The sequence below is a fragment of the Juglans regia genome, chromosome 7 (genome assembly GCF_001411555.2).
Source record: "Juglans regia cultivar Chandler chromosome 7, Walnut 2.0, whole genome shotgun sequence".
NCBI lineage: Eukaryota > Viridiplantae > Streptophyta > Magnoliopsida > Fagales > Juglandaceae > Juglans > Juglans regia.
In genome coordinates this window covers 37,257,413-37,273,472 of record NC_049907.1, presented here as the reverse complement: position 1 = coordinate 37,273,472, position 16,060 = coordinate 37,257,413, and the positions used below count along the sequence as shown (strand labels likewise).

The 16,060-nt window shown below is 35.8% G+C and overlaps 4 protein-coding genes across 4 annotated transcripts; 3 read left to right on the top strand and 1 right to left on the bottom strand.

The window, feature by feature from the left end:
- LOC109021483 ((+)-neomenthol dehydrogenase-like) lies at positions 1-2,274 on the top strand. Its single transcript, XM_035692585.1, has 4 exons — positions 1-98; positions 245-506; positions 1,574-1,756; positions 1,864-2,274. Exons 1-4 carry the CDS (start codon positions 34-36, stop codon positions 2,272-2,274), a joined length of 921 nt encoding a protein of 306 aa, XP_035548478.1. The 5' UTR covers positions 1-33.
- Positions 2,275-7,629: 5,355 nt separating this feature from the next.
- On the top strand, positions 7,630-10,427 carry LOC109000352. The gene is made up of 2 exons (XM_018977184.2): positions 7,630-7,772; positions 9,992-10,427. The coding sequence occupies exon 2, from the start codon at positions 10,035-10,037 to the stop codon at positions 10,221-10,223; it is 189 nt and encodes a 62-aa protein (XP_018832729.1). The 5' UTR covers positions 7,630-7,772; positions 9,992-10,034; the 3' UTR covers positions 10,224-10,427.
- Positions 10,428-10,949: 522 nt separating this feature from the next.
- Positions 10,950-12,947, bottom strand: LOC109000351 (protein FAM136A-like). The gene is made up of 3 exons (XM_018977183.2): positions 12,629-12,947; positions 11,899-12,036; positions 10,950-11,420 (listed from the first exon to the last, which is right to left on the bottom strand). Exons 1-3 carry the CDS (start codon positions 12,755-12,757, stop codon positions 11,241-11,243), a joined length of 447 nt encoding a protein of 148 aa, XP_018832728.1. The 5' UTR covers positions 12,758-12,947; the 3' UTR covers positions 10,950-11,240.
- Positions 12,948-13,613: 666 nt separating this feature from the next.
- Positions 13,614-15,169, top strand: LOC109000350 (shewanella-like protein phosphatase 2). The gene has a single exon (XM_018977182.2). The coding sequence runs from the start codon at positions 13,675-13,677 to the stop codon at positions 14,923-14,925; it is 1,251 nt and encodes a 416-aa protein (XP_018832727.1). The 5' UTR covers positions 13,614-13,674; the 3' UTR covers positions 14,926-15,169.
- The last annotated feature ends 891 nt before the right edge of the window (positions 15,170-16,060 follow it).

The window sequence follows — 16,060 nt, the reverse complement described above, 5'->3', positions numbered from 1 at the left end:
CAAATCTCTTAGCTCTTCTTGATCTGCAGAAAAATGGAGTCCGCCAAGGAACCAGCTCAAGCTGTCCCTTTTTCCTCTCCTTTCCTCCCTTCAACCAGGTATATATAATACACACGCAGTAGTACGCTAACATGACTCTTTCTGTATATCTATCTCAAGCCCACACACATTGCATACACAATCTTTTTCACTTTAGCTAGCTTCTCATGTATTCATGTACCATATATATATATATTGTTTCAAGAAGGTGGTGGTCCAAGGAAACGGTGGCTATCGTCACCGGAGCGAACCGGGGGATTGGGTTTGCACTGGTGCAGCGCTTGGCAGAATTGGGACTCACTGTAATCTTAACTGCTAGAGACTCCGAGCGGGGGCACTGTGCAGCTCAGGCGCTGAGAGCGCAAGGACTTCACGTTCACTTCTTAAGCCTCGATGTCTCCGACCCTGCTTCGATCAAGACTTTCGTAGCATTGTTCCGTATGAAATTCGGAACGTTGGATATCCTCGTAAGTTGTGTTCCTGCACATGCAGAATTCACATGTTCATTATGCATAATAAATACATACATACATACATACATATATATATATATATTATAGATATTATAAATTTTTCTGGCCGGCTACAGACATACATAATGAAAGCGAAGAAATTAGGAACACAAAAACGACAAGAAATGGCACAGTAGACAAAGAAAAGACTTTCTATTTGTTTTTTTGATTTGGTTCTGATATTTTCAGCGGTTACTGAAATCATATATTGATCCCGTTCTTTTAAGGTATTGCATATGTGTTGACCGTTCCACAGCGAGAGCTGCTGGATCCGTCTTACACGCCTCATTTGATGTCTGCCGACTTCCACTTCTTGTTATCCCAGAACATTATGGTTTCTGCAATATTGCAAGAAACGAAACTATTCTTAACCAAATTTATGCTACGGCACCGGAATTTCGTCTTAAAAAGGCTTGTTGTATGAAAAACTTATTGCTAATGATCCATTCATGTACTGGGGATACCCAAAGATCAGATGAAATTAGAACAAAGATATATTTGAGTATTTTCTGGCTGAAGCTCTGATTTTGGTTGTTTAATTAGCAACAAGACTTCGTTAATTTGAACCTATAACACCTCTTATTAAATTGTAGAGAAAATATGCTCCGATATCTTATATATTATATTGTGGAGAGAGAGAGAGAGAGAGAGAGAGAGAGAGAGAGGATTGTCTCTTTACAGGTTTGAGAAAATTCCTGAAATCCAATTGAAGATTTTTTCAATGTCATGACATATGTTGTCACTCTTTATTCCATAAGAGATCAAAGTCCAAATTTCAATCCTTTATATAGATGCCAGATAATCATGTGTAATGCTAGGCTATATTATATCTGATCTCTGGCCATAAGCGTCAAAGATCGAAAAAGAAAATAAGTATTTGTTATTAATTCGAGTATATTTGCGGCATGCATGCATGGTTCCCTTATTAGTTTCTAGCTGCTTAGTGTTTTAATTCCAGTAGTACTACTACAGTCTTGATCTTTATGATGATAAATTAACTTTATCGATCCTCCAATAATCAGGTGAATAATGCAGCTGTCTCCTTCAATGAGATCAATGAGAATTCAGTGAAGCATGCAGAGACAGTGATCAATACCAATTTCTATGGAGCAAAGTTACTTACTGAGGCTCTCTTGCCCATGTTTCGTCGCTCCCCTTCCACTAGTCGGATTCTTAACATTAGCTCTAGACTTGGCTCACTAAACGTAAGTAGTACTTACATTAATTTCAAGTACCATTCACATGATCATGAACATGATCCACAGCTTCATGATCAGCACTGATTCTTAATCAATGATGCGTACTACTGCAGAAGCTCAGGAACCCAGATATAAAAAACATACTAGAAAGTGAAAATTTGTCGGTGGAGCAGATCGAGGCTGTGGTAAGTTTGTTTCTTCAAGATGTGAAAAATGGAAGATGGGAGTGGCAAGGGTGGCCAAAATTATGGACAGATTATGCAGTGTCAAAGCTGGCACTAAATGCATACACAAGGGTTTTAGCAAAGCGGTACGAGGTGGGAAGAGATATAAGTGTGAATTGCTTTTGTCCCGGTTTCACTCAGACATCTATGACTGGTGGCAAAGGAAAGCATACAGCCGAGGGCGCTGCGGATGTTGGAGCTAGGCTGCTCCTGCTTCCTCCTCAGGAGCTACCAACTGGAAAATTCTTTGTTGGAAGCGGCAGCAGCAGCACTACTACTTTCGTTAATTCTAAATTATAAGTTATTTTAATTGTTATTTCTGCAATATCTTAAAACAAAACAATATTATATATACATATATATATATATATATATCAATATCCAATTATATATAAATTATATATATCATGATCTTGTAACTTGTGGTTTATAATTTCAATTCACTGATTTAATCCCCTCGATCTTAATCTGTAAGTTGTAAGTCAACTGTTCATCTAGTTCAGAAGAGTAATATATAATAGAATGCGTGATAGAATTTCTGAAAGAAATTAAATTAATATTGTATCGTGTACCGGAGACAACAAGATCAAGTCATGGCCGTTAGTTCTATCAATAAAAGTTTTGCCCAATGAAATTTGATTTTTAAAAGAAAACTGATAAAAATAATAAGTAAAATTGTAAATAAATCATATTGTAGCAGTGCTAGTACTCGTAAAAAAATGTGTTAAATAATTTTATGAACGGCAATCATCAGTATCCAGATGGTTTAGAAACAACGCGCAGAGAATCAATGAGAATCGCATGTAATGAGTGACAAAAAAAAAAAAAAATCAATTAAAGTACACAGCGGAAGCGGTATTACCTCATCAAAAATATTTTGAATTTAATGTAATTGTTCTACAGATTCTTCATCGTCATTATTGTTCATTTGAAATCTCTCGTATCGATAGTGGAGTGTGCTACGTAGTAATATATCAGAGTAATACTCACATATTCTACAGCCTAAATGTCGAAACTAGAGAGAACTATTTGAAAGAGATTTTCCCTTAGTTGTTACAAACTTGACTAGAATCATATCCAAAGGGGGGAGGGACTATATAAATAGCCCCTCTAAGTGTAACATACGGCTGGCCATTAAGGGCTAGCTAGCCACCAAGGTTCATAAAGTTGCTTAAGAACCACTTCATAACCCCTAAAAGAAAGAGAATGAGTACCCACTATAGATGTCCATTTTTTACATTTCGATACTAAAATATACTTGTATCTATATATATAATAGAGTAAAGTCCATTACCAGTGATCGATATTAATGCAAGGAATTGAAGTTGGATGTTTTTTTTTATTAATATCGTGCATGCTCTATTGTTTTATTTACTCATTATTTTTTTAAGCAAGCAATTATATTTCATTAGAAAACATGATACAAGAAAAGGGGTCGGGGTTCTCCAACAAACATCGTAGAACAATAACAACAATGTAAAGTGATGGATAAAAAGAAAAAAAAGTGAGTTTTTACAACTCATTTTTTGGTCGTCACTCATGTCTTACAAAGAGGACGCCGTCTTAAAAGACGAAAATAAGTTGTTCGTAAAAAATTGTAAACAATATATGGAACCACCGCTGGTAGCGATGGATCCTCCGCTGAAAGTGGTGAGAGTGGCAGGTGCATTGTTGCTTGTTGTCTTAATTATATGATTTTTGGAGAGATTCTCATACCCTTTTTCGAGATCATTGTTTAGAAAGCAATAACATAGTGAGAAATCTGACATCAACTGGATTGATCTGCTGATCATCTGCATTTCTGCGCTCCTGTGATGGCACGTGGCAACTACGCGCCCATGGGATGGAGACTGGATGGCCCATATCTCCTCTATTGTTTTATAATTGAACTATATATATATATATATATATATTCTAGTAGTGAGTGACGTGCAATGCACGTTTTCCTAGTGACTAATATCTACAAAATGTAAAAATAATATATTTTTTAAAATAAAATTAATTAGTCAATAATTTAATGTACATGAATATAAAAATAAATTTTAACAAGCATCATAATGATAATACAATATTACAGTAATATGAGTAATATGAAAATTAAAAGATTTTAGATATTCTAGCAATAGTTTTCTTAACAAAATATATGAATTGTAGAATTTAACCACATTACTCAATGACTCAGGGAGTACTAAAAAAATCATTTTATCTAAATGATTTTAGTTAATTAAGAATATTATGAGGTTTAAATTATATTAAAAACTCTAATTATTTATATGATTTTATTCTCTTAAAAATAGTTAATAAAATTCTATTTTTTATTTAATGATAAAAGATTAATATTTTATAAATTAAAATTGAATTTATATTTTAATTATCTATTTTAAGTTTGTTTATTTTTAATATTTTAACCTCTGCTGTTAGATCAATTCTGGAGATTCAAGATGAAAGGTTGAGATTTAAAGTCTCAATTCTTAATTTTTCTAATCACTATTCATTACTGTTGACTTTTAACGTGAACATTGATTCGTGAACAGTAATTATTGTTCATTACTGCTAGTTTTTAATGTGGACAGTAATCACTATTCATTATAGTTTAACGTGAACAGTAATCATTGTTTATTATTATTCACGTTATACACACTTTTAAGATATAGGAAGATATATTTTGTTATATATATTTTCAACGTAGAAGTATTGGAGAACCAAAAATTAATAATTCAGAAAATTAATTAGTCAAATCTTGCTAGCTAGGTAGCTAAATTTCAAGGTTGATAAGAAAGATTGACTTGAAATCAATTAGTTTGATCAATTAGTTTGATGAAGTAAGATTTTTTTTTTGGCCTTTGTGTTTTCATGATCTTATGTTATTTTATTTTATTTTATTTTATTTAATCATGGCTTGTGAGAAGAAGATGTGTACCCGTCCACACCGCCCTCCATATATATCAAAGGAGCTAGCTTCAATGAATCGATATAATTATTACAAAATGTGGCAAAAGCTGTAACCGCGTACGTACTTTCAAAGAATGAAAACCAGAATAAATGGAAACATATATACATATTTCAACACGTTATTACATCATTAACAAATTATGATTAAGGAATATGTTTACTTGATCAAGCTAGCCATGTATATGCACCTGGCCCTAATTATCAATATTTCAGGTTATTGTCCATCAATATTCTTGATTTTATATATTAAATTATATATGTATATATAATAGGGTGGGATTAAGACAATACATGTCATGAGTACAAATTAATATTCTCAATTAAAATTTTACATATTTAGGGATTATAATCTCTTAAAATTTGTATCTAAACTCTAGAACTTAGAATAAGAGATCAGATGTCGATTTAGAATAAGTCCCACAATATATATTTAATTTTGTTCATGTCGATTAATTATCAAATGAGTAGTGATACAATTTTACTTATAAGACTTATTTTGTCAGTTTTTTTTTTTTAAATTTTAAATTTCATAATTTTCAGCATATCAATAACTGACATGTAGAAAAATAAGATTTTTTTAAATTTTTTTTAAGTACATCTATCATTTTCCTTATCAAATACCATTACGTATTGCCAAATTAATATTTAATTAGGACTTAGTACTTCACGTGTCTATATTCTCTGATCTTACCCTCTAATTAACTCTAGAATTCAAACAATAACTCTAGAATTTGGAGGCCTAATAAATAAATAAATAAATAAATAAACCCAAAAAAATATCTAAAGAAACTAATCTACAGTACATGCATGTTGCCATGTTGGCTCAGATTGAATTTCCCTTTTATTAAATCCAATGAGAATAATATAACCTCATATATTACATAGGAGAATATTTCCCACTAATTAGTCTGTTGTCCCTAAAATAACAGCCCTCCAATAGAATTTTGTCACGTAGCTCTTCCATTTCACATCTCATATACCTGCCTATAGATGATAATTGTGAGCCTGTGAAGATATTCATTCCTCCATTTCCCTTCCATCTCTCCCTCTTCTACCGAAGCCCACTACCCTCTAACTCTCTCGTTGACCCTCCCCCTCTACCAACCATCGTAGTTAATTAAAGAATTAAGTAAATCGAAGTAAAATAGAATCTGTTGAGATTGCTGCTTCATGTTCGTTCTCTTCTATTTTTCAGAAGGAAAAATGGCGTTTTGGTAGCCTTTGATGGTTCTTGCATTAGCTTACGCCATTTGTTGATTCCTTTTCATGCTCATTCCTCACAATGTTCACTCCATTGACGTCAATGTCTCAGACGGTATGATTCATACATGAGGCCGCTTCCCCCCTACTCTCTTTTTCATGTGTTGGTGAAGATCTGGTGTGGTTTTGCCAATAGCATTGTTGGAGGATGGAAGTCAAATGCAGGAGAACAACTTCACATAGAGAAATGCTTTGGGTTCCAAATGATTTTTTTTTTTTTTTTACTTAATAATTAAGAAAATATTTTTTGATGATGTTGTGAATTTTTTATTTTTTTAAAAATATTTATGATAATTAAAAAAATATATTAAAAAAATACTATTCAAAATCCAAATTTGGGACCCTTTTCGATAGTCGTTGTAGCGCTACTCCTTCGTATATGTGAGTTTCTCAACTTCCTTTTTCTTTTTGGCCTTTTATAATTTGTCAGGAGTTGTACTTTATTTGAATTTAGTATGATACTAAAAATCACTAACCAGTTTTGTGCAAGATTTCGGGCTTAGCTATCTCTTACTTTCCGATTAATTCCAAAATAGGACGCTTGTTATTGAGATTATCAGTGTCATCTGCCTTAAGAAAGGAAAATGAACTGGTTAACAAATTATTCTCTTCTCTTTTTTCTTTTTTCTTTTTGGGTAAATTGATTTAGTTTGTGTCAACTTTTTTTTTCGTAGTAGTTCAGAGCAATTCATATTGCTCGTAAAATCTAAAATGGATGTCCAGTTTCGTTTAAGAAAAGCGAAAATAGTAGAATTATGAATTTTATTCACTTTGGTGTACAGCTTGGTTTCTTACATTTTATGGCGATTGGTTTGGTGCAGGTTCCACCGAGGGGAAGGACGCAGCAGGCAGACCTGAAAGTTCAGTGCTATGAGCCCGCGACAATGAAATACTTGGGATATTTCCCTGCATTGACACCTGCAGAGGTTAGTGATGTTGTGTACTTCTCGGGACTGAGATTAGTTGGGTCCAATGCTGTGGTGGGTGATGGCTGTGGTGGGCGAAGGCTGTGATGGGCAATGGAACAAGCTGAGGGAGAAAAGAGCTCATGGGGCGATAGAGTTTGGTGGTGCAACAACGTTGTCTGGCTGTGGCGATGACGAACCTGGTTTGGTGCGGTGGTGGTTTGGGTTTCATGCAGTTCTTCACAAGATGAAGTTCGAATTATTTTCAGTTTTCCACGTTCTCTTCGAAAAAATGACTTTCGTTGATTTACAGATGAGATCAAATTTATTGTGTCTAGTATAAAACTTCCTACTTGTCTTATTTAATACGTGAATCTGGTTGATATGACCTTACAGAGCAGGTTAGCCTTATCCAAATTAGCCCATCAACCCTAATAGTCTTGGACACGGCCCAATCGATCTCGGCTCAAATGATCCAACTGCCACAACCGAACCCAAATCCAATCTGACCCGTCATGATCACACATGGGACACGTTTGCTGTTACCGTAAGCCTTTCAATGAAATACCGAAGAAGCCACGAAACGATTCGCAGTGGTAGGGTTTTAAGGGGTTTTTGAGTTTTTCACTCGCAAATCTCAATCTCAATTTTTTCACTCGCAATTCTCAATCTCAATTCCAGGTTCATGTCTAATCTCATTTTTTTTTCCACTTTACTAATTTGAAATTTGTTTAGGTCTTCTTTACTCGACGTTTGGTTCCTGAGAAAGTCACTGTTAGAATTGATTTTTTTTTTTAAATAATTGTTAGACGAATGGGGGGGTTTAAAGACCCCTAATTTTTGTAGATTATTTTTATTTTATTCTATCCTTTCTGTCGGTTACAAAACATGGGATAAGTTAGTCCATCTTTGTTTTGTTAATCGACACTGTCAAATTTGAGTTATGGATTTTGAACTTAATCGTTTTTTATTGTTTGATTGAATCAGAGAATCAAAAACTGCCCTTTGTTTAGTTTCCGAGAATCTTGTTTTTGAGAATTATTTATCTCGTTGGTGAAAAAAAGGGGCTTTTAAATTGGAAAATTGAAACATCAGAATTGTTGGATTCAAAGTTTATTCTCCTCAGTGAAAAAAAGAGTGAACATATTTACGTATTTGCTGAGAAATCAGTATTGTTTTGGGTATTGTAAATGGAGGGTGGTGAAAATCATATGCACATAGTATGTTTTTTATGAATATCAAAAGCTAAATCTATTGTGGTTCGCTTATTCTTAAGAGTAATGATTTCATTTTATTTTGGACCCTGGTGATAATCCTTTATGCTTATAAGGATTTGGTTCGGTCCATTTTCTTATGGTTTTGTATGATTGTGACACTGTAGTTGTAAGAAATATAAAAGGCTCCAAATATCGATCTGTGATATAATTCATTTGAGTGTCTGAAGCTTCCATACCGCGCAATGCTCAACAGCCTGTATATTCCATATTGTGGATTTTTATCAGGACTCAAAATGCAATTTAGAAATTGTTTTACTTGTTCTCAATAGCTCTTTTTTATTTGGAGGTATCAGTGCAGCATATTTCTACAACATTTGGATTATACCATGTTTAGCCAGCACTTTTTATCATGCTTTTCATTTCTCACCAAATTAATGATTTGGCTTTGGTGAGTTGTTTTTGCAGCCCCACTAACTTATCATCAATGTGTTTTTACTCGTGTTGTTTTTGTTTCATATTCATATTCATCTTTACCCCATAACCTTTTCTGACAAACACAAGGTTTTAAAAAACAGCAAGGTGTTCATTCCATATTTCTCTTCACTTTAAGCTATTTTTCTCATCTGCCCACATAATTAGAGTGATGAGGACTCCTTTTTTTGTTTGTCTTGAGGTTTAGACCACTACAATTTTATTTAGAACATGAAAGTATGCAATAGAAACTTTTTGCTTTACTGGTATTATGAGAAGTACTATGTGCTTTCTACGAATAAAAAAGAAGAAGCACAATGTGCTTTCTTAAATAAATGACAAGTTACCACACAATGCAGCTAAGATAGAAAAGTAATCAAGTTTCAAGTATAGTAACGGCAAGAGAGAGTATAAAACTACGATTGCAATAATGTCAAGCATACCTTGTTAAAATGAAACACATTAAACAGAAATGGATAGTTGATAGCGTCAATATTTCTTTTTGAGTTTTGCTACACAACCTCCACCACACTCCACACTCCATATTTTTTTTAATTTTTTAATTTTTTTTTTATTCTTCTTAAATTATTTCAAATTTTCTATTCATTATTCATATAATAAATATTTAATAAAAGAAAAAAATAATAAAAATTAAAAAAAAAATGTGGAGTGTGGAGTGTGAGAAGGTTGTGAAGATTTTTTGTTTCTTTTTTAATATTAACGGGATGTAAAAGTAGTTTATATATATATATATATATATAAGTAACTACGGTGACTAAGTTTGTTTAGCAGAAATCGTGGAAAGAGATTTACCTTCTTGTTTGAACTTCATGAATATAATAGGGTTACCAGAGATTACATATCGCTCCCTCATTACAAAACTAACTATAAGTTTATGAAATAATAATGCAAATAAAAATTATTGGAACCCTAGATTTATAGTGAATTGATTTTGCAAACATATAAGACTTGGCTGGACTTGATTCTCCATGTAAGCCACTAGATAATTCTTGGAAATGTACTAAGTTCAAAAAATAATAGAGAACCAGTCTTCCATGGCTGCACTGGGGATGGGTGAGTAAGTTTAGGACTTCTCTGATGGTCTACCACTCCCTTTCATTTGTGCTCAAGTTTTGTTTTTTGTTATATTTTGTATTTTCTACTTTGAATGGTGGACTGAACCAAGTAATTCTCTGGGATTGCAATTTGCAGGCTTGAAGAGTAATCTAGAAGTGCTTTTAGTTTTTGCTTGCAAATGGATAGGCTTTCAGGATATAAGAGTCTTGGACCTAAAACAAAGAATCTTGTAGTTGCCGGAGGCTTGACGGCATTTGTCTTTGGTGTGTACTTCTATACCATGAGAGCTGTTGGAGGTACAGATGAACTACAGATGGCTATAGATAAGTTTGAAGGGCAGAAAAGCAAGAAAGAGGCTGAGGGTTGAAGCAAGCATGTCACCAAAGGTTTAATCTTGTAACCAGTTTTATAATAAAGTAATCATGGACACGGCTGAATGTATTTTGTGAAACAGATCATATGAGTCTGTTGTTTTGTTCCTTCAAACATGCGATCAGAGATTTAAACCAAACTGTTTCATGTACATATAAACCAAATGTCAAATGCCTGCTTGTGTGGAAGTTCATTTATAGCATATTGAAGAGCTGCCAGTCGCAATTGGCAGTATAAAACATTTGATTTATTATCAATGTGGAGTTTTTCATCAGATTATATCAGGCGCTGAAATCCAAGAACTACCCAGTTTGCAGACGTTAAGAATCGTTGATTGCTTCACACTTGAGAAATCTTCAAAAACAAATGCGGCAGATAACAGTTGAGTTGCTTATCTTCAGTCATTCCCGTCAGTGAACATGAACATTCTTCTACAGGCCTCCTTTCAATTACACGACTCATGTTGGAAGACCACCGTGGCTTCGAGTCTCATCAGTTAAAATAAATGCCAAATTGCTCTTTTTATAATTGACTGAATCTTATTAGTCTTGCTTGCAATGTCAACCCAAGTTAAAATAATGCCAATTTGAGCTCCTACAAACTTGTCCTGCATCACCAGAAACAAATGAGCCGATATAACTCACGGCGCCAGCCATACAATAAAGTCTGAGCTCACAAGCCAATTTTCAAAAATTTACATCAGTCAGAATACATCCACATCTGAAGAATTTGAAGCCATCAATATTAGATCTGTGGTGAGCCAAATATATAATTATCCACTCTTACATCAATATATTATATGATGATTCCGTTTGTCGCCAAAAATGGCACCTAGCATGATACTTCAACTTCCTGCTATTACATAAAACCAATTGATATAGAACTATAATCAAATGAAATTAGTTACTGATCTTTAGGCCGGTTGCAAAAAACAGAGTTCAATGTCCTCCCAACAATCTTCATCGGTTACCAATGGTTTATACATGATTAAAAAATAAGGTGGTTGTTTTCCCTAATCACTGATGAAAAAGGAGGCCTTCAACTTTCCAGCAATATGCGGCAGCATCTTGATGCTGTCCTGGGTTGACTGATCAACACAGGACTCCAATTCTTGCAGGCCACCGGGTTTCTTTTGGAGCTTAGCTGCCTCAAACTTGTCTTGGCAGACCATCAGCGACCTATTCAACCTTTCCTGCAACCAAAGTTTCAACATTCTATTTTAGCATGGAGTAATTCAGCAACAACCAGAAAATTTATGCCTGTAAACCAAGATATGGATATTGACTTCTACCAGCTATCAGGCAAGCATATGCACACAAATACGTGTATACCGTATATATGAAGAGACATCATGTTCTTTCGCCACCATCCCTTTGATGCAATTATTGGAAAATTCATGAAAAATTACCCTTTTGGACAGAAAAAAAACCTGTTCAAATTGCTCTCTGAAAGGTAATCAATCATTTCCCCCTTCAGTTTAAAGTAATTATCACACCTTGCCAGAAACATATCCTATAAACAGCTTCTTTCTATCCAGTATTTGTTTATATATCTTTTTTCCTTGGAGAATAAATTTTCCCAGGGAAAAAATAGTCTGAAATAAATGGAGTCACATTGAGAGAAACTGAACAGCCTTAACGAATGACAAAAAGAAAAGGTAAACAATTTACTTGAAACTTGGCCATCTCGTTCTCAACCATCTGTTGGGATCTAACAACCGGAACACTGCAGTTTTCTACACAAGCACTTATTTCATCATGGTTTCTTTTCCTATCAAAGCACTCATACGCACATTTGAAGTACGCTTGCTGCAGACAATCATCATTCAAAAACTCATAGTAAGCAAAGAAGAGGAGAAACAGATTGATAAAATATGAAGAATGGCTTAAAGACATAACTAATGCTCCAGATTGTTGCTAAGAAAGCGTAAGTAAGGGAAAATTAAAACTTTTACGCTCCATGATCCTTTGAAAGTAATCGAACGCCGATTATATGGATTTTTTCAATTGAGATACTCATAAATTGGGATGCGACATACACATATCACTCGATAAAAAACGTGGATAAAGCTGAAAAACCAAATTATTGAAAAAAACAATCTATGTACAAAGACTTTATTCACGTGGAATGATAGGCAATTGATCGCGTAATCTAAGCCAAACAGTTTATATACTTTGAAAAGGGTTCTGCTTTCTCAAGTTCAAAAGGCCAAAAATTGCAAGATTTGAGATTCTAGTTAATATTCTTTCCCTACTTCCCATCAGCAGCAATAAAGGAGCTAAAACATACCCATATTATAATAACAATCTAACGACCTAGACATGTCCAAGGGTACATACATAGGTACATAATTCATGTCTAGTTATGTATCTAGAGATAAGAGCATGTGGGCAGTGGAACCTGAAGGGTGAAATTGACATGGTCTTGGATCGGAGAAAGATATTCTTTAGCAGCTAAATTGACTTGGTGTAGTTTTTGTTGAACACTCTCCGTAACGATTCGCTCTTCAGCTGCTGCTAAGTGATCCATCTCTGCTCTTTTCTCTGAGGGTTTCAGGGCTTTGCTGGCACTTGCAATCAAATTCTCCTCCTCTAGGGCGGGCTCGATGCTTGCAAAAGCCGAGGGGCTATTAGGGTTTAGGGTTTTTGTTTCTGCCCGTCTAGAGGATTGGATCGCAGGGTACTGCTGCTACGGATCCAACCCATACCCGCTTAACACGATCTCCTGTCAAAGCCCATTTACAACGGTGCTATTATGCTTGCTGTTAAAATCCTTGAAATTGTTTTTTTTTTTTTTTTTTTTAATCTATCAAACGAAACTTACAATTTCACCATAATATATTAAAAAAATAATACAGAATTTGTACGTTGTATATATCATTTTTTATATTAAAAATATAAGTTTCTCTTAATTTTAATATTTTAAATTTTTCTATAAGTAAGTACGTGTCATTCATATTGATTAAATTTATAATTTTTATATTTCTATAAAGAGACCATACTTCTTTAAAATTTAGAATCTACATCTCACTCACTCATTTATTATTACAACAAAAAAATATATAATTATGAACGTGTTTCACATTATCATGCATGTAATCACATGCAATCAAAGGAAAAGAGGTTCGAGGCTACGTAAGAACGTCTCATGCTTAAGCCATAAAACATAATAAGAATCTCTAAAAAAGTAGAAGATAATCTTATTATCTTGGACAAGTATAAATTGAATCCAAAGCGCCCCTATTAATTTCTTTCAATTTATGTCCTCGTGTAATTTAACTTGTTAAATAAACGAAATTATAAGGTTTTTGGATGAAATTATGTAAAACATCCTCGGTCAAATAGTAGAAAACTTGAAAAAAATTCAAAAACGACGAGCCCCCCCATTCATATAATGCTGCAGTGAGAGAGAGAGACGGACAAAAAGGACTCAAAAGGAGAGCGACGATGGAAACGAACTCCAAGTCTGCTTCTGAGGTCTCGCCCTTATGTAAAGACGTTCCCAAAGTCCTCTCCTCTTTCGTCGACACCTTTGTTGACTTCTCCGTCAGCGGCGGCCTCTTCTTACCCAAAGACTCTCCTCCTAATCTCTCGAGTTGCCCAAACCCTCTTGCCGATTCACTATTCTCGCCCCCGCCCCCGCCCCCGCCCCTGCGAACCCGCTACCCTAACCCGCCGGACCGTCTGGTCGCAATCGGGGATCTTCACGGAGATCTCGAGAAGTCGAAGGAGGCTTTCAGGCTCGCCAATCTGATCGACCGCTCTGACAGATGGATCGGCGGCTCCTCCACCGTTGTCCAGATCGGCGACGTGCTTGACCGCGGCGGCGACGAGCTCAAGATCCTGTATTTCCTAGAGAAATTGAAGCGGCAAGCTGCGAGGAGTGGTGGGACCCTGATCACGATGAATGGCAACCACGAGATCATGAATATGGAGGGCGATTTTCGGTTCGTGACGAAATCGGGTTTGGAGGAGTTTAGGGTTTGGGCGGATTGGTACCGTTTTGGGCAAGCAATGAAAGGTCTTTGCAAGGGTTTGGAAAAGCCAGAGGACCCGTTTGACGGGGTTCCATTGTTTCGCAAAACCAATGATAAGGATCTCGTACAAGGTCTCAGAGCGAGAATAGCTGCGTTACGGCCCCATGGGCCGATATCGAGCCGGTTTTTGTCTCAGAATGTGACTGTCTTGGTTGTGGGTGACTCGGTTTTTGTTCATGGTGGGCTTTTGCCGGAACATGTTTCCTATGGGTTGGAGAAGATTAATGAGGAGGTCAGGGATTGGATTAAGGGTTTGGGGGGGCGGTTTGCGCCAGCGTATTGTAGGAGGAGTGATGCGGTGGTGTGGCTGAGGAGCTTTTCGCACGAGCTAGCAAAGAATTGCGATTGTTCGGCTCTTGAACGCGTTCTCGCCACCATTCCCGGGACGAAGAGAATGATAATGGGACATACGATCCAGAAGGTTGGGATCAATGGGGTTTGCAATAACCAGGCAATACGGATTGATGTGGGTATGTCGAAGGGGTGCATTAACGGGTTGCCAGAGGTTTTGGAGATCACTGGCAATTCAGAGTTGCGGATTTTGACATCTAATGCTCGCTATGACAACAATTATAGAGCTTCTTTGCATAAAGAGAGGAAGGCCGGGCTCGGGCTGTTGATCCCAGAACACGGACCGAAACAAGTGGAAGTGAAAGCTTAAGAGTCTGGAAATTTATGCATGATATTTATGTGGAATCTCTTTGGATACATATCATTCGAACTTCTTAAATGTAATCATTTTCTTGTAATCAATTATTGGAGAAAATTAGGTCAAGCAAAAGAATAGCATCCTGGGCATTCTAAAAGTTGAATTTATATTCATTTTCAAAGATTGCTCAGCATTGACACTACGTGATAATATGAATCCCGTTTAAGTTGTTAATTTCAATAAATTGTATTACTTACACGATCTCAGTTTCCCGTTCTAAGTTATGAATTTAAGGCAATGTCGAATGATCCTAGTAGGATATGCTTGTTTACCTCAACCTTGTGCCAACAGTATATAAGCTAAGCTACCTGTAGGCCTGCCAATGGGTCCTTGCTTCTTATATCAGATATCTTGCTTTCGTTTCTCGGGGGGGGGAGGGGGAGATGTTAATTAAATTTCAGAATTTCAGACTGTCAGGCCTTCCTCATGACCTTAATCCATGCATGACTCTGTATTGAACTCTCGCCAAGGGTTCTCAGTTTGAGCTCGTACGACTGTTATTGATATATGAAAGACTGGCGAATCAATATTTTTAACGAGGATTCAAGCTTAGAAGATGACAAATGGAAGTAGAAGATTTGAAACCTGTTAAAAAGGGTGAGAAGAATGGTTTAGGTTACAGAACCTGAAGTTTTATCTGAGTGAAAAGGAGGAAGGGTATATTGGTTGTACACAATAACAACTTTGGTAGGGAACGTAGTTGAATCGGAGTGGCTCTATTGTGAAAATGTTTTGTGTCAATTCTTCAACTTTGATGGAAATGGGAAATATGAGCAGAGGTTGAATTTTATGGAAATCAGTGAATGCAAAAAGAGATGCTCAAATGACCAAGGAAATCTTTAAGTCAGAGGACTTTGGTTTGGGTAATATAGGTTGGGGAAAATGTGGGAGAAACCCTCTTGCCTGGCATTGATCGATCCCATATTGCAAGCTCCAGAAATGGTCCTAAGTTGTTGTGTTCCTAGTGCTATGTGGGTGAATTTTCCCCGTAATAGCTGAAAGTCTCGTAGGCAACAACACCACGGCACCACCCTCTCCTCTCTCTCTCTGATCTCGCATTTCTCTTCCTCTCGACCAGGTATTTCGT